This window comes from Lepisosteus platostomus, chromosome 3 (assembly GCF_059453375.1).
Source record: "Lepisosteus platostomus isolate fLepPlt1 chromosome 3, fLepPlt1.hap1, whole genome shotgun sequence".
Classification (NCBI taxonomy): Eukaryota; Metazoa; Chordata; class Actinopteri; order Semionotiformes; family Lepisosteidae; genus Lepisosteus; species Lepisosteus platostomus.
Genome location: NC_142613.1, coordinates 5,549,498 through 5,570,717, shown reverse-complemented (window position 1 = coordinate 5,570,717; position 21,220 = coordinate 5,549,498). Strand labels below are relative to the sequence as shown.

The window sequence follows — 21,220 nt, the reverse complement described above, 5'->3', positions numbered from 1 at the left end:
GTTGCATAGCGCTTGAGGAAAACCTCTAGATGAGGGGCTTACTTAAAACTGCGTTAACTTAATTGTAGTACCGTAATTGCACTGCGGGCAGAAAGCGATAAACGCCGACTGTCATCCTTCACCATCGAACATTTTGCAACGTCCATTAACACATTAAAGCAATAGTCCAAGCACGCTTGCATTTCCAACAACATCGATTCAGCACCGGCAGGTGCACACCGCGATAGAGAACCTGGCTGCCCATAAATCTCCGATTGGAGTCTTGTCACTGTTAAAAGCTCCTACTTCCCTAGAGCTAAACTTGCTAGCATGCCATCTTCCTGCTGCCGCCTCTAATGTTCCACTATGAGGTACTTCCATTGTGACGTCTGGTGAGCACACAAAGCTTTGTGTATCCATAAATGGTCATCTACGTCACAGAGTTGTTCCGTCCCCCTATTTAATACCAGCAAGCGTTGGAGTTCCCTGTCTGAGCAATACACTGAGCTGCGCTACACTAGTGCAACTGGTAGCACCGTTTCATTGATTCAGAGACTTAGAAAAAAAAACAACAACCCAACAAAAACCACTCATTAAAGGAAAATATATTTTTTTACTGTCATCATATATTTCGCTCTCAAGGATAAGACAGAGCATTGCATTCGTCGCGAACTTCTGTTGGATCTACAACATCATACCTGGGATTTCTCTCTTTCCTTTTCCCCTGTAGATCTTCTACCGTGTTGTCATTTTGAAAATACAGCTGGTGTATCTGTACGGATACCTGTACGTCTCCATTTATGATAGACTGAAAAACTGCTATGACAGGGAAACTGGCGGACAAACTCCCTCTTACCATGAGCAGTTTAATAAATACGATTCCCGATGGTCTTTACCCAGAAGAGGATATTCCTACGTCTATGAACATTTTCACCAGCACGGATACTATTTCTCACTATTCGCAGATGAATACAGGTAAGGATGAAAACAGTTGCAGATGTGGCGGTTGAACGGTGTGCGATACCAGCTCCTGAAATCGCTGCGCTTCGTTGTAACTACTGCACGCATCTCGGCAGCGAAGTGTGGGCAACAGTTGTCTTAAAAGTGCTGAGAGTGCTTCTCAGCGCCGGAGAGCCGAGCACCTGTTTTCGCGCAGCGCAGTTTTCCAGAGACAGTATTTTTAAGTACTGGTAATGAAGCGATGATGGAGCCGTCGGCCTCGGCTAGGAACTCAACGCCTTCGGAGGAGATGAAATTTTGCGAAAATGCGAAGCTTATGATCTTGCCTTGTTCCACTTACAGAACTCTCCCGTTTCGTTACGATTGCGCGGCGTATCATGTACTTAAGGATAGACCCGATGTCTGCGCGTAGAAAAACGATATACGCTGGACGTCCTTTAAAATCACCAACCTGTTACAAATAGGCTCTATTTTACTATGATTGCCTTAAAACGTGACAGTGCGTACGATATAAGGCATACATCAGTCTCGGTTACATTTGAGTATGTCTGTTAAGTATACTGTAGCATACCTACGTACACTATCTACTTTTCATTGGGGGTAAATTTATTTGACGGAGCGGTGAGCCACAGTCACTTACATAAGAAATTCCAAATTAAAGACATCTATTCCACGTGTTTACACACAGATGTAACATATATGTATAAATACGTGCGTGTGTATTGAAATGTGGGTGGAACCATGTACAATGGCAATGTGCAGTACAGTAAACCATCTGACTATACAGTTTCTATTGTGTTACATTCTCTATATGATCCCCTTGTTACTTTCGGTGACACGTTTTTTTTTCGGTCTTCCTGAAGTACTTGACAGCGAATAAGCAAATACGCTATAGAGACACGGCTCTCGGGTGTCAAGTCAGTTTTAAACACCGGAACCAATGTTTCAACTTAGAAAAAATGTACGTAACAATATAACGAAGTTGCAGAGGTGATAGGCGCCTGTTTCATAGTTCTTGAGGTGATCTACAGTACGTACAGGCTCTGCCCGCATGAAGATTCTTTATAGTTTTGACTACGCACATGGAAAACCGTCTTCAGCATCCTACCTGTTTCTTTTGTTGATTGTTTTATTATAAAGTGATTTGAGATGATTCATCACGGAAAGTGTTGTATAAAATAAAAAAAATACATGAAGATCATCAAAGCGATTGCTTAGGAGAAAATGGTCCTGTATTTCCGTACACGTGAAACACTATAGTACATTTCAGGAGTAGGAGATTAATAGCTAATTTAAAAAGATACGCGTATATACACTGTATTAATTTTCAAAGCGTGAACTGTCCAATTGTCAATAAAGTGTGCGCTTCATATAGATGCATATTCGTGTTTTTTTAAGATTCAACAAAGAACGGTAATTTTGCATTTTACTACTCGTTAGGGATATTTGATCGTATGAAAAAATAATATTTGTGACATTAAATTAACCGATGAATCCAGTAAAATCATTTTTTTTAAATGAATGATGTTTTTACATGGAAGTGCAGTTAGTGTCTTGTTTTATGACCGCGGAAACATTTTTAGGTCAAATTTTTTTTTTTTTGAATCACACACAACTGAGGAAACAAAATCTGCTATTTCGCTTAATCCAACGAGGAAACAATGAAATATTGACGAAAGAAACCCAACCACTTTGTGTATGAGATTCGTGTTAAGGCAAGAGTTGTCATTCTCATTCGATTTTCCGGAGGAGGGGGGTTGTGTTTTCTGATTTGTATTTATTTTAATATCAAAAGTAGGACTTGACCCCCGTTGTCTTTACTTAAAGAGCGATTGTCCCTTTAAACGAGTCGAATCTGAATGCCATTATGTCGTCTCTGTAGTTTTATGACTAAAACGATACTGCATTCCCGAAGACACGTCCTGTATGAGAGCAATTCAAGTTTTCTTCCTTATCTGAGTTATGTTTTGGTTTGGGTAAAAAAAGTTTAAAAAGATGGGTCTCTTTCCCAATATATAAAGTCTGAGATCAACGGAGAGCTGCGGAGAGTTCTATTACTCAACCCAACTAAGGCTGAGTTGATTTAAACACCAATAAAAATTAATGTTTTTCCCCCATTCGTGAAACTACTCAGAAGAGATCCATAATAAACTCTAAATAACATCATCAAAATACATGAATACAGCATAGACTGTGTCTATTCAGATCGTGCACACTGTAGAGGCAATATCAACAAAACAAGCCTGTGTTTAAAAATAACTTATTCTGGTTTTTAGCACGTATTTGCCACTGGATTGTCTTTTTCCTGATTCAACACTTATTAGTGATATATTTAACACATTTAGTCATAAATAAGTAGGAATGAAACTGGGAATGTATGCATTTTAAAACAGAGGCAGGGATTGAACCCTTCATTACACTTAGATTTGTCCATTATTGTTCTTTCAGATACTGCTGTTTTAGTTTACCTCTAAACAGATCCCATATCATTTCAGTTCCTTTACAAGGAGCCAACATAGGGGCAATTCCTGTAGCAGAAAATTAAAGTACTCTGTGCACGTTTTGTGACATGACCATAGACATGCTTTTCTTCATATTGTTTTATATCTGTCATAACAGGACATTTGATACAATAATGTGCAATTAAAAATGAAACCAAATGCTTGAATCAGGTATGTTCTCCCCATTCTAATCCCCTTCTGTCAGTGTAAACCTTTAAATGAAATTGACTATATTGGTGATATTTATAAGGCTTCATATGAGAAGGAGAACCAGTCTTCGTTTTAATCATCAAGTCACATAATTATCAATCAATTAATCAATCAAAATATCAAAAGGGGATCAGAACAGAAATCTGTGCCGAATGGTTTTTGCAAATTTGGTTGAAGCAACTTTAAGTCTCATTGAAGGGGTAATAGTTTATAGACTTGAGAGACCTACTATTTTAGCTATAGTTAAGAAGGTTTCCTTAAAAAATGCTTTTGCTTAACACTTCTTTCCTTGTGCATTCAATCAGCCACTCTGCTTTACAGAGCCCTGCTTTGAACAGCTGGCTGGTGGAATGGAATGCGTTAGTGGTCTGTCTCTTCAAGTAAATTTCTCCCAGGCCACTCAACTGACTTTTGAAGGTTCTGAATGAGCACATGTTGGAATTGCCAATAAATTTACATTTCATCAGCTCATGTGTAATGCAGTTACTAAAGAAACAAACGTTTTGAATTAATTGCTTAGCAATACACTGTGTGCTTGATCTGAAATGTTAGTCCTACCCTGTGTTTATCCTTTGTTTTCTAATGTTAACATATGTAAAATGAAGACAGCTCTTCAAAAACAGCTAAGGGTTAATTCCTCTTCAGCTATACATTAATATTATATGATAAAATCAACTATTTCTTTGTTTATTGTTCACCAGTTTTTACTTCCAGGTACTGGATTATATAATTTGGATTATCAAAGCCAGGTATATCCATAAGACTAAATTCTATAAGTACTTTATTCTGGAAATACAATAAACTGAATTCCAAAATAATTATTTAAAAATAGCCTGTTAATGAGGGAGGGATATCATTTTGAAATCCAAGTAAATTCCTGGTTTTTAAAAGACAAATTTTATACGGTAGATGAATATATGTTTGTATCTTTTTGATACCTTGTATCTTCTTCTCTCTGACATATTAATACATGAAGTAAATTCATAACATTAGAAAATACTAGAAAATATGTGTAATAAGTACATTTATGTTTCTGTTTTAGTTTGTATTGCATCTATGATAACTGAATTGCAAATGCTAGAACTGAATAGTGTTACGGAGAGGTCTTCCATATAATGACATCATTTACTATATACTGTACAAAACACCAAGCACAAAACAAATGGGCACAAAACACAGAGGGATCTAGTAGCTTGGCTATGCATATTGTGCAGAGCCTGATGCAGAATCTTAAACAGAAGGCTTATTATTACAGCAAGGGAAGCAAAACAGTTGAGAGGAAAACCAAACAATTCCCACTAGATTTGGGAGTGCTCATTTTAAAATGGAAGTTCTCTGTACACACACTCTCCAAACTTCATGTCTACATCATAGGCACAATTATTGGCCGGAGCTTTTGCTTGAGATGCAGCTGTCTTTAAAAATGCACGTCTGTTACAAAATGTATATTGAGTACATTATTTATTTTTAAGGCATGCCACAATACCACAGATGAAGCAAGCAATTAAAAACCATGTCCTCTGCTTCTTGTTATAAAATAAACATTTAGTTTCAAGACAAGTCTTGTGTAAGTGTGTATGACACATCTACACCTTTGTACATGTTCATCTACACAGTGCTTTTCATTGGTATACCACAGGATTCTGTTTGGTTTTTAAAGCATTAGCAATTTTGACATTTTCTGTTTGCCAGGGTTGTAGTATATTTACTCCAAGCAGGTTAAATGCCTTCCAGCTCAGCTCATACAGATGTGCTGAGAAGCTATAAGACGGACGGTAGTTTTCATATGGTTGTTGTGATTTGTCAGTGCCTTTGCTTACATTATTGTAGAACAATACAAATCTGAAACGAATCATTCCTAAACTAAAGATCAATAATATGGACAACAGTAAATGTAGGCTCCAGATCAGGTAGCTGGGAAAGATTCATATGTCATCCCCCAAAGATGCACCTTTCAGAGGAGTCTGTACTTTTCACTTTAACCCACCACACAATTCGATACTCTTGCTCAAGGGAGGGCTGTGACTCAGTTGTAGGGGTGTGCAGTATCTTATTGACGCGAGAGCTGTCACAGCAAGCCCTCACAGCGACGGTCTGTCTTTGACTTAAGTCAGGCAACAGCGTACTGTATCAACAGGTTTGTGATGGATTGCATTGTTTTCTCTTCTGAACTTTCTATTTCTCTCAGTAATACCAGCAAAAGAAAATCTGCCTCTTTTTTTTTTGTTGTGCAACCCTGAACACGCCTCAAAAATGTTCACACGGGCTTTGGCTACAGTGATGAGATGAACTGCAGGCTCTCGTGTCTTGTGATTCTAGAGACAGCTGATTTTGTTCTGTCAAACAATAAAATAATGCTTTTGGTAACAGTTTGTTAACTGTTGGTATACAGTGTTGAAGTTGATGAGGAAATAACGAGATGTTGCTCGACGGTCTGAGTTTTTTTTTTAGTTGACTGAGTCACTGGATGTAGGTATGTTATGACATTTGTTTTCCCTCTCTTTCTGCTGTTCAGACAATATCATGGATTTGGGAATGGGTAACGAGAAGGGGACTCCAGAACTCCAGTACGGTTCCAGTTTCCCACCCAACCGCAGCGGACAGACGGTGACCTACCTGGGCAAGTTTGCCTTCGACACGCCTCCCTCGGGTGGGATTGGCAGTTCGGGCTGGTGCTCAGACAACAACATCATCAGCCTGGTGAGCGCAGGGATCCTGGGGGTGTCCCCGTCGCCTGGGGCCATCACCACGCAGACCTCATCTGCCGGCAACATGGGCGGCCAATCTTCAGAGCTGGAGCAGGTGTACGGAACTCCCCTGCCGGCTTATTCCTCCTGCAGTGACATGTACCAAGATCAGGTGTCCTTCCACAGCCCTGCCACCACCACCCCTCTGCCCTACCCGAACACTGACTACCACACCACTAGCAAGCCCTCCATGGATGGAAGTCTCTTCTCCATGATTCCAGATTACAACCTTTTCCATCACCAAGGGGAGGTTAGCGTAATGGAGCACAAGCCCTTCCAAAGCATGGACCCGATCCGGGTCAACCCCCCGCCTATCACACCCCTGGAGACCATCCGGGCCTTCAAGGACAAGCAGCAAATCCACCCAGGGTTCGTAGGGGGCCAGCAGCACGCCCCTCAGCACCACCAGCCTCCCCAGACCCTGACGCTCAAGCCCATCCGTCCCCGGAAGTACCCCAACCGCCCCAGCAAGACCCCGGTCCACGAGCGGCCCCACGCCTGCCCAGCGGAGAACTGCGACCGCCGCTTCTCCCGCTCGGACGAGCTGACCCGCCACCTCCGCATCCACACCGGCCACAAGCCCTTCCAGTGCCGCATCTGCATGCGCTCCTTCAGCCGCAGCGACCACCTGACCACGCACATCCGCACGCACACCGGAGAGAAGCCCTTCGCCTGCGAGTTCTGCGGCCGCAAGTTCGCCCGCAGCGACGAGCGCAAGCGGCACGCCAAGGTGCACCTCAAGCAGAAGGACAAAAAGCTGGCGGAGAAAGCGGCGGGGACGGCGGCGGGCAGCCACAGCTCGCCTCCCGGCTCCTGCGGCAGCGCCGGCGGCAGCGGGGGGAGCATCATGACCGTGACCACCTGCGCCTAAAGAGACACGGACGCAAACCCCGACGGGACGCAAAGATTGTAGTGTTTTCCAAAAAGACCTTCGTGGTACGAAACGAGAGACCCGACGTTAAAATTGCAAAAAGGATGGGACTCTCCCTCTGCTTTTAAAACAAACTCTTCCTCCTTTCATTGTAAGCTGGACTGTTTTGCACTTCCAGGAGGAACAGTGCCGAGCGGGTCCCGTTGATTCTGCGCAGAGAGATCAGGTGGCCGGGCCGCGGGTGTCCCTGCTGGCGTCGGCCAGCAGGGGGAGTCCAGAGTGCCGGGGCAATGCCATGCCATGCTGGCACTGCCAGCCTTCCTTTGAGGACACAGCACCGCAGTGTGGAATTCCATATCCAGTATTGTTCGGACCGCTTTTAATCTCACTTCGGAACGGAGAAAAAAAAACACTTAGAATCTGGAGATGGGGGAGGGTTGTCGAGATGACCACGGTTTCGGCTAAAATAAACGCTTTTACAATACCGCCTTTTCAAAACACAAGGTGAGCTATATTGGCATTTCGGCCACTTGGATGCTTAATTTGTTTTTTTTTGGGTTTGTATGATTTCAGAATACAATGGACACTGCTTAACGTCGATAATTCCTTATTTGATGCGCCTTTGTTTCCTTATCTTTCTATTTAAACTGTCAGAGAGGGGGTTGATGGAAAAAATGCAAATGTTGCCATAAGAGAATGTGCCAAAAGAGAATGTGACTATACAGTTAGTTTTTGGTTTCAAGAATGTGTCCTGGTTCAAGCAAAGCCCAGGTTTATGACAAGTCTTGTGTTATGAAGACTTATATTATGGCTGATCCTTATACCTTCATAGAAGACATTCCCTATGATTTAGCTTCCATATTGGAAAATCACTCCTTCATTGACATTCCTAGTGACTTGACAAAGTATGTTAAATGAAGTTTGTGTAACAGTGAGTCTAGGCCTTCACTTCAAACTTGAAGTGTTCTTTCCATCAGCTGCTGTTTTAAATATATATGCTTGTTTACTATTTTTGCCTAATTAGGAAATGTAAAAAATATACAACATATCAGGGGAGAGACATCTCTAAAATTTTAACAGAAAACTAAATTCTGTCACAGCATATTGTGAATAAGACACAAATGTGCAAATGGTGTACATATACTGATATGGATCCTGTGCGTTGGAAAAAAGATTTTCAATAAACACTCTCAATTATTACATTTCAGCAGGATAAGACACTTTTAACCTGTGACACATGCAAAGAAAGTGCATAATATAATTTTTTTTATTAAGCACATTATATGCTCTTTTTTACATATAATAAAAATACAATCATAATAAGGGAATAATTCGCTTTGCCACGTTGCAATGTAGACTAATATACCAATGACTATCCAGCAAGTGATCCATAATCAGTACAGAACTTAATGACATCATATCAACAATGTTGTAAAAGCACTACATGAATTTAAAAAATGGGGGGACAGAGGAGAGACCTGCATTTCTCAGCAGATGGACTCCAAACTTTGAATAATCTAAAGCCAATGAAATGCACTGTAGAAATCCTGCCCTTTGTTTTCTGGGCAAAAACCCACAGTAGATTGCCAATGCAATTAGAGAGAAGAAGAATGGTTGGCCCTTTTGTTCAGCAGTCTTAAACTTTGGCCAGTCGTGTTGGTTTGCTCCTGATAAAAAAGTAGGAGTTGATCCTTGGTGATTTGCTCTGACTCAGGTAGTAATGCCAGAAAATGTTGGTCCTTAAATTTTCTTCAAGCATGGAGAGGCATTCTACAGCCTGCTTACAGTTCCACTCTCCTATTAATTGTACACAGGCAATACTGCATGTAGCAACATTTGTAAGAGATGAATACTGGCCTTTGGAAGAAACAGGGTAGCTATTTACATGAAGTTGTTAAGCTGATGATGTTTTGATCGCCATGTGCTTTACATGCTTGAAGTAGGTGGGGTTCTGACGTCATATACACAGGTTCGTCTTGCACTTTGTCATTTACATACATTTGACACATAATGCCAAAATGTTGTTTGCTGCACCCTTATTCCCTGGCCTCAGTTAAACCTGAAATGGAATGGAAATTGAAGGAAGAAGGTCCGAAACACTGTGGGGCATTCAACAGTTTGAAACCATGATACTCTGGGGAGTACAGGGCGTTTGAGCTGCTTGTAAAAGCAACGTGATTCTTTCCAGTACAGTTTTTGCAGGTTCTCATCTCCTTCTGAGCTAAATACGTGTTTTGGTTATGTGGAAAAGTCAAATCAGCATGGCCTTTCGGATCTCATTTCAATCATGTCTTCTGGTAAAAGGCTGTATATGTAACGTAAAACATTCACCTGATGCCGTAAACATTGTAAATTATAGCCGCCATTTTTATTTCCTTCATGCTTGGTTGCTTAGTCTTTTTTTTTCAGGAGTTTGTTACATTCCTACAAATGTCTCTGGTTCTTTTTTGAATACTATACAGCTGTTAGAAAGGTAACAAAAGACTTTCTAAAATGCAAATAATGTATTGTTGATTATTATTGTATAATTGTTCCAAAAACGGGCAGAAGATAAACAACTTTAATGACTCTAGAACTGTTCCAAGAATCAAAGTACAGTGCTAAGAACCTCTGTATTGAAAAAAAAAAAACATTTCTGATTGAGACTGGAATGAGATGTGAAAGTCTTTATGACTTACAATGTCATATTATAATGCTGTTGACTTAGACCTCGCCCTTAGGTCTGTCTTATGCTACATTGGTCAGTTACGATTGTTTGAATTTGTTTAGTACAGCACTTAAGAGTTCTGTAAGGCTGCTTCAGTGACACAGTACAGAATTCAATTGAATATTGTCACTATATTATACTCTGCACTGAAAATGACCTGCAAGAATTTAATGAAATCAATTTGGCATTGGCGTGGAGAGAATAGCCGAGAGACTGAGGCATTAGTCTTTCTGTATGGATTAAGTTTGAAATACATTACTACAACAAAAGAATCAACTTTTATACACAGAATGTAAAGAGCACAGTTGTTGTTTTCAGTATTAAACTGTTGTGTCTGTGTGTGTATATATATTCATATATATATGAAGTGACTGAATGTATATATATAAAGGATTTATTCAAATCCTTATTGACACAGCAAAATAATTGTAAATATACAAAATAGAATGTTGTATGGTCATAATTCAGTTCACACAAAGATACTTTTCTCATTTGTTTGGATATTACTGAACTGGCTAACACCTGCTGAATATCTAACCTTTGGTAAAGCTTACTCAAGAATATTTCCATGTCTGAGCGTTGAGAAAGTCAGACGTGGTGCATTCTTTTATAATTTTGGAATCCTAAAGTTATTATAAATAATGTAAATATAAATCTATGGAGGAACAGCTGGATGAGGGTGTTTATTATAAAAGAAAATAAAAACCAACAAAAAAGTTTTGCGTTTTTCACTTTTATCAGGCTACAAAAGCATCTGTTTGGCTTGTGGTGATTGAAATGACAACTTTAAAGTGCCGCTTGGGTGATTCTCATTTTACATTTGGGTTTGTTACACTGATGGAAATTTATCTTGATGTGGCAGTTCTAAATTTACTGATTGATGAAAATGCAGCTTTGTGCATGAAAAACATGCATCATTACACGTGATGCTTTTGTGAGCTTTTATTTAAAAAAAAAGTCTAACTGAAATATTAGAAGCTGACCTGTAGGCCTTGCCACCTCCCTTGGTTTTCATCAGTCCATAATCAGTTCTATTGCAATATAGAAATAACATTAAGTAGATTAAATAAACCAAACTAGATTTTTGTGATATTATAGAAACATCTCTTGTGAAAGAGCATCAGATATGATCAAGTAATATTGAGGCAGGCTTCAAGTAAAAAAAAAAAGATCAAGATACTTTTCAAAGTCTGTGCTTAGATGCAAATCTCCCTCTACTTGCTAACTCCCCCAAAGGTCCATGCTGTACTCTAAAAAAAGACATCTGATTTCTCTTTTCCATACATCACCTTCTATTGTACCTTTAAAGCTGTAGAAAATGTTCCACAGGAGCAAAAGCACCAAGTGCAGAGACAGGGAATAGAGAAGTTCATAATGTTCCTGTCCTTTTACTGCATTCAAGACTGTTTCGAATTAGTTGTGGCAACCTAGCCCCCAAAAGACACGAGCGCACGTCGGGGACAAAATGATTACTTTGTCTCACTTGGGCACCTCTGGAGGTCTGGCAGAGGGCCTGGATGCTGGAGAATGAGAATTGATCCCGCCCTTTCCATCCCTGTGTGGGTGGTACCTCTAGGGCAGGGTGGGGCAAATTGGGGGAAGTGTTCTAGTGTGAGGAAGCTCACAGTGAGTTAGCCTGTGCTCCATCCCCTCTAAGACACGATGGGAGATTTGCCTTCTAGACCTACGTTTTTCCATAGGCTAAATATTAGAAGCCCACAATGATTGAATGAGGCCTTTTTCCTGTTGCATTTTTTAAATTAAACATTATAAGAAATAATTACCTGGAAGATAATTGAATCCTTCAGATTAAGACTCATTAAGGACTTTGTTTTTAACTTTTTTAGCCATACAGATGATGTGGCTCTGGCTCCGTTCAATCCCCAGTATTCATGATTGATTCTATAGTAATGAATATTATATAGTGGGTCTTAGGACAACATTTAGCGGAAGATCACAGAGAAAGACGGCATATTTCAAAATGGATAATATATAATATACAAAATATATGAATCTTTGTCTGAAGGACTCAATTATAATAGACGTTCAGTGGCCACAGATTTCATTAGCAATATGAGCAGAATTGTTCACATTTAAAGGTATAATATTTCTTAAATTTATTGTGCTGGGTCAGTGTCCTAACAGATTTGCACCATATTCCTTTTGCTTAATACTTTCTGGCCCATACAATCTTTGATATTTCTATGAGCTCCATGTTGCTTTTAAAATGTTCAATAACACTAGAAAGTCACAAAAAAATCTTCGAAAAGACATACTCACAGAACAATTGTCCAACTCCAAAAAACAGATGAATCAAATAATCAATATGTAAAAGTATCTATCTTGACTAAGCAAATAATGCAAAGGTTCCAATTCTCCCAGTATGTAATAACTAATGTAAAACAAAGTCTTTGAGTTTGGTGACAGCGTGATTACTTACTCATCTTCTGAGACTCTCTTCTGAACGTCTGACAAGTTAAATGAGTCTGATGGTGCCACCTTCATCTCCATTAGGAATCACACCACCATCGTATCTGTGGAGTAAGTCAGCAGTCATTTAAGTATTTAAGTCAGCAGAGGTGGGCAGGAGAACTTAAGAAGTTATTTTTTCCAGGGAATAAGTGAGACATGTTGGAATGACAGTGTGGGAGATTAAAAAAAACACTGTGACACCATGTGCTGTACTATGGGGAGATATCGGTTTCCTCTGCAATCTGTCCAGCACCTTGCCCTGTGCTTTAAAGGAATGAGAAATGTTACATTGAGGGGGTCGTCAGTTCTGTTAACCCAGAACCTTGAAGTGTGCCATTTTAATGTCTTCAACTCTCCATCTCCTGGATGTGGCTGTTATTCAAAGGTTTCTTTTGTTTGCTGTTTGTGTGTTTGTATCAGTCAATTTGTGATGCCTGCCAGCTTTAGTTTGTGTCTCAGAAATGAACACCATTGTGTTGCCATTTGGTAGTACTGTGACCAACATGTATCTGTATGTATGCCAAGTGTATATTCAATCTTGAAAACATTCTATACTGATTAGTACCTTTTTATTTTGATAGGTTACCAAAAAAGTATTTATGTTTTGTAGTTGTTAAGACAGGCCTTTTCTGGTTTAGCACATCAGTAGTAAATGGAGATCAGAAGGAAGTTCACTCTCTGTTATAGCAGGTGTCTTGTTTTAATGGAAACAATCCTTAGGTTCGTAGTGTATAGACCTAAAATGTGCCAGTGAAGGCACAGAGATGAAATGCACAAAGTAAAGAAAAACATAAACTGAAACTCATGCCAAATTAGCATGATTTGTGTGGCACAGGCAGATGGGAACCAGATAAACTGTGTCTAGAAAAGTTCCTTCTTGTTTTCTTGTTTGTACAATGTGTTTAACTTCAATTAAGCAAACGTATCCTATCATGAAGACAGAAAATTAAAAACTGTTTTATGTTTTATTTTTTTAATGAAAAATTAGATTTTTTTCAGCTTATCCCTGTTCAAGTCTCTTACCGTGTGAATGTTGTATGTGCTGTAGACCGATACCGAAAGGAAAAAGTTCTTGCGACAATATCCCAGAGTTTAAAACTAGCTACTGATAACAATAAGACTCGATCCAATCGCATCGCAGATCCCTGGAAAATACACCCTGCAGGTACTGAGGACACTGGAGACCATGGCGGCAAAACCAGGGCTATGTAAAAAGAATCAAAACGGACGTCTCTTTAGGTTTAGTGTTGTTTAACGAGCAATTTTATTTTCTTATGCGTTACTGGCAGTCAGCCATCCCATCTCCAATTAGCTGCAATACCGGCGGCATCGGAAGGCATCCAGCCACCTTATCTGAAAACTTTTCTGACCCGAATTGTATAAAGGTAGTTAGGGGGGTTTAAGAAACTAAGGTTAAGGGTTTTTTTTTCTCATATTCATTATCGTTTTCAAACCTAACATTTGGTCGTGGTTGGACTGTTTAATTCTCTGTTTTGTGGTATCACTTCAGGCTTACAGGAAACAAGCATGACATAAAGGCACTGTCTACAGTGTAGGACTGTGTCGTGGTCAATTTTAATTGCTTGTTCAAGGTTTAGAGCAGATGGGAATGTTAAATTGTAATTAACCACCGCGACTCTGACGCATACCATGAAAATACGTAGTTTAACCTTTAAATTTTTTTGGTCGTCTCATATTGTAGCTTTGCAAGCGCTAATAGACTGAGTTCAAAATTAGGTTCCAAGATACTTATGTTTAAACAAGGGAATGATCGTGGAATTTAGTTACCGTTTTCAATGTCGTTATTGCAGGCTTGTTAATACCGATTATGACTAAGGTCCTCCAACTTTGAACGACTGCAGTCTGTAGTTGCCCTGGTAACCGGCTAGGTGAGGCGGCAGCCTAGTTTCACACTAGGCTTGGTTTTAAGTGAACTTCAGGTTACTCCTTAGACTAGAGAATCCGGACAGGTACTTAAAATGAAAGCGACTATCTCGCCACCTTGGTGATTGAACGATAACACCGCAAACTATGCTTGATTATTTCAGCTAGAGAGGTTTATACCCGTGTTTCCATTGTGAACAGTTTGAAAGAAATGTAAATATTTTAATTGTCCTCTACAAAGACACGGGCTACTCTTAATTTGTTTTCGATGGGAGGGGGGAAAACAATCTGAAATAAAGCTTAATATACACGCCCCTAATATTTATTGTGAAATGTGTTTCAATTCACATTCAGTCTAAAGTGTCACTTGAGGGCGGATTTCTGTTTGCCTGAGCCGCCTTCCTTTAACTGTTGGGAAGTATTTAGGCAGGCTGCTAGATAATATATGTGTAACATTACATTGGTCAAAGTTAGTTTCAGTGCGATGTATTGCCGGCTTCACTGCTTTAAAAGGAGTTACAGTTATCCTATCAGCCACGATTTTGAATCTAAAGCCTTGAAGCATACGTTTATAGATCGGTATAGGTGCTAGATGGTATTACAGCTGTGATTCTATGCTAACAATACGGTTTTTGAACGAACAACTTATTTCTTACGTTGACTTACGTATTGAAAATGGAATTGACAGTTCAAGTGTGACTCATTATTATACCCGAAAACTACCAAACACTGTGGAATAAGTGCTTAAATTGTTTTCTTCTGTACCGAGTATAAAAAGATGGCAAGCCGCCTTTAGCAACCCCCTTAGTGTTTAAATCAATAGCAAGAATAATATTTTCAATTGCTTTAAGCTAGACTTTTAACCATGATCTGTAAAAAAACAAACAAACCCTGAGACGAATTTATTCAGAATATGGCCTTTATACAGTCGGAATGGAGCGTATCAGAGTGAACTTCATGCTGTAATTGAGCGTTTGAAATTCTCAACAACCGCACCACATCTTGGCTCCGAGGCTCGCAAGGGCGAAAAATAATCTATAACACGTAAACTGCAGTGTCCCCGTAGAGTCGATGCCATATTATCACGCTAGGTTTGGAATGCTGTTTCAGCCTTTTCTGATTTGGAGTGATGTCTTTATCCCCGACGAGGGCCAGTAGCTCTTAAGGTGTGGAATACGCCGAATTGTTGTGGAGTTCTAGCAATAAAAATAGCTAAGAGCTAGAAAGTTTTTTTTTTAAAAACACTTTCTCATGCAGCCAGAAAAGAACATCCCTGAAACACACACAGCCCAGAGCTTGTAAAAATAGCAAGGTTAGTTTAAAAAGACGATTTGAACAGCCCAGTGGAGCTGGTGTATGCCAGTGAGCGCTCATATTGCGATTTATGGAATGCGGTTCATTTTGAAGGGAAAATAGTCTTTCGAGCCTTTCCCTGGGAAAGGGAGGAGCCTTAGATATGTGCTCGCTTTAAAAAAGATAATTATAAAATCATCAAGTTAAACACCTGATATAAGTTTGTCAGTACCTGTAGAAAATTGCAAAACATTCTTAATCAAGAAAAATCTATTATTTGAAGTATGCAGTTTGTTCATCTCTTGCTCTGTGAAATTTCTAACCGCTCTGAATGTTCCACATTAATTTCATTTTTCAGTGTGTGAATGTTACCTGAGCCCATGTCATCTGGATACTAAAGAATTGAACATAAGAACAATTTCAAAATAGGATGAGAGAGTCCATTTGGTAGTTAATAGTTAATCGATTCAAGGATCTCATCCAGCTGTTTCTTGAAAGATGTCAGGGTGTCAGCTTTGAAAACAGCGCTGGTTGGGTTGTTCCATACTCCCACAACCCTTTGTGTAAAGGAGTGTCTTCGTTCTCAGTTTTAAATACACTTCCATATAGTTTTTCTGCTTGTGTTCTCTGATTTGGTTTCACTGTTTATTCTGCAGAAGTCCTCTGAGTTGACTTTGTAAAATACTAGTTTCACAAAGCCTTGGCACAGCTTGGAGACCACAAGAGAAGAGTGGATTGTTCATCTAACTGTACTTGGGTGTATACCTATTTGAAAAGAGATTTATTTTATTGATCTAAAATCAAATTCTAAACATTCAAGAAATACCAGTATCTTAACGCATTTATGGGTTAATGGTTAACCGTTACATATGTTTATCAACTGGTATGTTCTCTGATGCAAGTATTTTAATTTTTGTAGCACTTCCTGAGAAGGGAATTTAATAAACAGTACAGTAAACTGAACCTGCAAATTGCAATGTGGATAGTGATCCAGTGGACAAGGAGATTGTCAGATAACAATTCTAGTTATCCAAGCAGGATACTACCAGACTGTGACCTTATGCCAGTGAAGCCGAGGTTGCCCGAGCTGAATTCCAGTTCAGTAACTCCTGATCGTCTGCCAGTTCCAATTGCCATGCTGCAGTCACCTTGTACCTGGGCCCCACCTGCCCTATGGTGTATATGGTGCACTGATCTGTCATTGCCCGACCACCACCAGCCTCAAGTGTAGATTGCAGGAGGACACAGAAAGTCAAATTACTTTACCTGTATAGAATATATACAGGAACAAGTAATAGGTTTATTCCACGCTGAAAAGAGAAGAAAGGAAACACAACGTTTCGGCTGTGGAGCCCTCTTTGGGTGGGGGTTTTCTTACACCCAAAGAAGGCTCCACAACCGAAACATTGTGTTTCCTTTCTTCTCATTTCAGCATGGAATAAACCTATTACTTGTTCTTTTGCAGACTACATATGCTGACACAGCTACCCACCCGAACTAGAATATATACAGTAGAACAACATATGGATTATATACCACATACAGAGAAAGATTAACAATGTGGAAATGCCTTTAATACAAACTTTGTAGAAAAATCCAACAGAATACAATTTTTGACACTTTTAAAACTGTATAAACAAGGCCAGGGGATCTTAATCTGCCCAACCTCATGTAGTTGGTTTTCATGTCAATCCTTTGCTCCCTCTTGGACTACTCCTGGTCTTACTCTTTTTTGTGATTGTCCTTAAGGATATCCAATGAGCCCCATGTTGTAGGAGATCCCCTATAGGTTAAAGGTTTTACTGACTTGGCCATTGAAGATCCCCCTTTCCAATTTAATGTAGCTGAGTTCTTGTACAAGTTATTTAATCTTTGTATTCAGGCAACCTCCTTCCCACACCTATCCTAGACCGTGATTCTTTAGTTGGTATATTATAAGCTATGTCCATTTAATTCTAGATTTTGCAGAACATTTTGTATTAGGGTTTAGTTAATCACTGGCTTTTATGTCATTCATCTTCTAAATAAAATCGTTGTAAATCCATGAAGATTTATTTATCAGTAACAAACAGGCACCTTTAGTGCAAGATCTTCTACTTTTGCCTTTCCTTCATGACCTTAACCTAAGTACAGTTTTTGCCCATGCTTTGGGCTGTGCCAGAAAAAAAAAAAAACAGTTTTCTGCCAAATTGCATGACAGAGTTTGGTGTTTTGGAATAATACACACCCTGGTCTCTGCAGAAACAGCAGAATTTCAGTGTGGCCTACGACAGAATCAACCCTGGTCTGATTTGTGTTGATTTCTCTTTTATTAATTTAATAGGGTCACTGTAAATTGTGTCAAGTCATTAAATGCCATGGAAGACATTTAGAAATGAAATCCTCAGCATGTAACCCAAACTCTGTCTCCAATGTAGGCTACTAATTATTTGCAGCAGTGAAGATACTTTTTTCTGTCTTTGGCGAAAGTCTAAAATAATGCCCAGGACAAATCGAACCCCTACCATTATATAAATATCATCAATTTGAAGATAAAAGAATTTGATTTGAACAACTGTATATGGCTATGGATTACAATTTTTAAAATGCTACTCAGTTTAGTATCAAGATCTTTATTTTCAGATTTTGAAAACAACATAATAAATTACTAATCTGTTGCTTGACTGAAAATTGAAGTTTGTTTTTGAGGAGGTCTTGATCTGAGCTATCACCTTGGTTTACCAAAATGGTATCTGTTTTTTTTTTTTGCAGTCTTCACACGTAACTGTCAAATAAAAATCTCTTTTTAGTGCTGAGTAAAGTCACATTAAAAAAGGAAACCCCAAATTGGAGATACTATAAGAAATAGAGTGCATTTGGCTGCTTTAAATAGAGTTTACAATGAAAGTTCATGAGGGATGACAGCAGCCAAGTTCAATCTGCCTCAGCTGTTCTAACTCGTAATCATTCCTGATGTTATTTCCTAAATTAAAAAAAAAACTGTAAGTACTATACGTGAACCTCTTCAGCTTCGCATTTGTCTCATGCATCCCTTCTCCAGCTCATCCCCACCTCTGCTGTTCTCCCTTGGTTACTCCTCGCTCTGTGGTGGGGGCCCAACCTCCTCATCCTACAGCCTGGAGGGTAGGACAGTTAAGCCAAATCACATTGAGACTAAACTCTCAATAATAAACATTTTTCAATACATTCGATTCTTGGGTGGTGTTATTCCTCGTGAACTTCTTTCTGTGTGTTCTGCTGGTCCCTTTAGAAGAAATCATTTTTGAAGGCACTTTCTTAGTCTCCAGTTTAGAGCTGAACAGGAAAAGCTCCTCCTGTCTAAATGCACGCCAGTTTGAACCTTTGCATTGTCCTGCACTGCACATATTCTGATTTTTTTTACTTGGATGGTGTAACTCACTGTTGCCAGCCATGTAATGGAATACTTGGCTTAAGTGATGCTCACCACCCCAGATACCTACCAAATGGTTAAAAGACATCACTTATAGCACAATAATATTAATAACTCTCCTCAAGGAAACCAACTAGGGTGCAACTTCTTTTTTTTCACAGAATATTTCAGTTCTTATGATTTCTGATTTGTCTACTATTTTTTATTCGCTCATATTGCTAAATATAACATAAATGCATAATGTCATAAAAATATCAATCTGAGCACTCTTGACTCCATGGTCCTTTAAGTTGTGATAGTGTTTCCTTTTAGGATCTTTCTTTGGAATGTAGAGAAACTCCATGATGAACTGACTTTGTTAATTTTCATTTTTCATTTATTTACATATATATATATCAGTCAATTATAACAAAAGATGTACTGTCTTCTCATCTGCCTTATTAAATGATAGCCTTCCATAGGCCAGAAGGCTTAATCCTCAATGTACAATACACGGAAAGCACAGAAATAACTGAATAGTCCTTTACTTCATTGATATACACAGTTACTAAAATTTCCCTGAAAGGGTACTGCCATTAATTTTAGATATTTTTGTTCGAACTCTGAGTTTGTTTATTTAAGGAAGCAAGTAACTGTTCAAATGTTGAGATGGAGGCATTATCCCTGACACAATGTTTCTGAGCTGTACTTATAGAAGTGATCATTTCCCTTCAGCTCTTCAGACCTATGATTGGTTTATTTCTGTGTATGGTGGTATAATTTTTAACTTCATGTTTTAAAAAAGGAGGATTTTTAGCATTGTCTGTTAATGTCCTCCTGATGTATAATTGCATGTCACTGCACGGAAATGTCTCATTTTGTCCACAGAAGAAACGTTGAAATATGTGCTTTAAACTTTAGCATCAGCCTTTTGTGAAAAGGCTGAGCTCCATTATTTTGTTATGCATGTATAAAGAATTATTTATAACAAATGATAAAACAACATGGGACAAATTGCAAAAAAAGTATACAGACATTTTATTGAACACTTGGGAAAGATATTTTTGGACAAGAGTTTTGTTTTTTTCTTTTTGAAAGAAAACAAATTAAGGACCTGTAATATATTTTGTGGATGTTTTTACTTCATGAACCTTTTCTATTACCTTATAATAAGGTATGATGTGCTCAATTAATAATATGAATATTGTTATGAATTATTATTATTTTGTGTAGAGGTGAGTTGTTCACCTCCTCGTTTCCTTGGCTCTTCAGTTTGTTGTAATGCAAATGTTTTGTAATCAATGCATAAAGCATTTGAATAAAATTTTAAAAAAGTTGTATTGTTGTACCATTTGCACTGTGACCAAAAAAGAAAAAAGAAAATCAAGAAAGTAAATATATTGTGTTGCTGACAATCAACAACCTTTGTGTGATTTCTGTTTTTCACAATGTGTCGTTTCCATAATTTAGGTGGTAATAAATATATTCCTTGATAGTCCTTTATTGGTCTTTCAACTCTCATGGCTTTTCCATTTAAACAATACTTTTGTTCTACATTTAATTCCAGTCTGCCTTTAGAAGGGAGAAGAAGCCATTTGAAAAGAAATAGCTAAAATGGCAAAGAGATTGGGCGAAACAAGCACATGAACAAAGAGCAGAAAAGAAAAAACGTGACAACTGGATTTGAATACCCACTTTGTGATATTAAAACCTAAAGTAAAACTTCTAGTAATGATAAGCAGTATTATTACAGTAAGAGTTGGCTCTGGTCCAGCAGATCTCACAGCTCACCCTTAATGATCATTTTCTGAGCACTGAGAATAGTTTCACTTCGACCACGTGAGGAAGGAATTTGGTCAAATAATTCAGAGATCATGTAAAATGGAAACATGAACACCCTGCAACTATTAAGGAGCACAGTGAGCAAATGACTGACTTTGATCCACAAATGAATTCACTTAACACATAAAAAATGAAGATGGGATGAAATGTGGCTCTTCAAGGCCAACACAGCCCAAACTTATTTTGAGGATATCACAGCTGCAAAAATAAAAAATTGATCACACTATAGATTACATTTCTATTTGGAGTCTCACTTTAGATTTAGATTACACTTTAAAACCATGTGTATAAATAAGGGGTTAATATATATTCTGTCACTGATGCATCTACAATTAATTGAGATTCTATTAAACATCAACAAAGCATCTTTACAAAGTAGGGTTC

The 21,220-nt window shown here is 38.6% G+C and overlaps 1 protein-coding gene across 1 annotated transcript; it reads left to right on the top strand.

Annotated features, from left to right (window-relative positions):
• Positions 1-459: 459 nt before the first annotated feature.
• Positions 460-20,416, top strand: egr3 (early growth response 3). The gene is made up of 2 exons (XM_088624047.1): positions 460-954; positions 6,166-20,416. Exons 1-2 carry the CDS (start codon positions 801-803, stop codon positions 7,266-7,268), a joined length of 1,257 nt encoding a protein of 418 aa, XP_088480173.1. The 5' UTR covers positions 460-800; the 3' UTR covers positions 7,269-20,416.
• Positions 20,417-21,220: the final 804 nt, after the last annotated feature.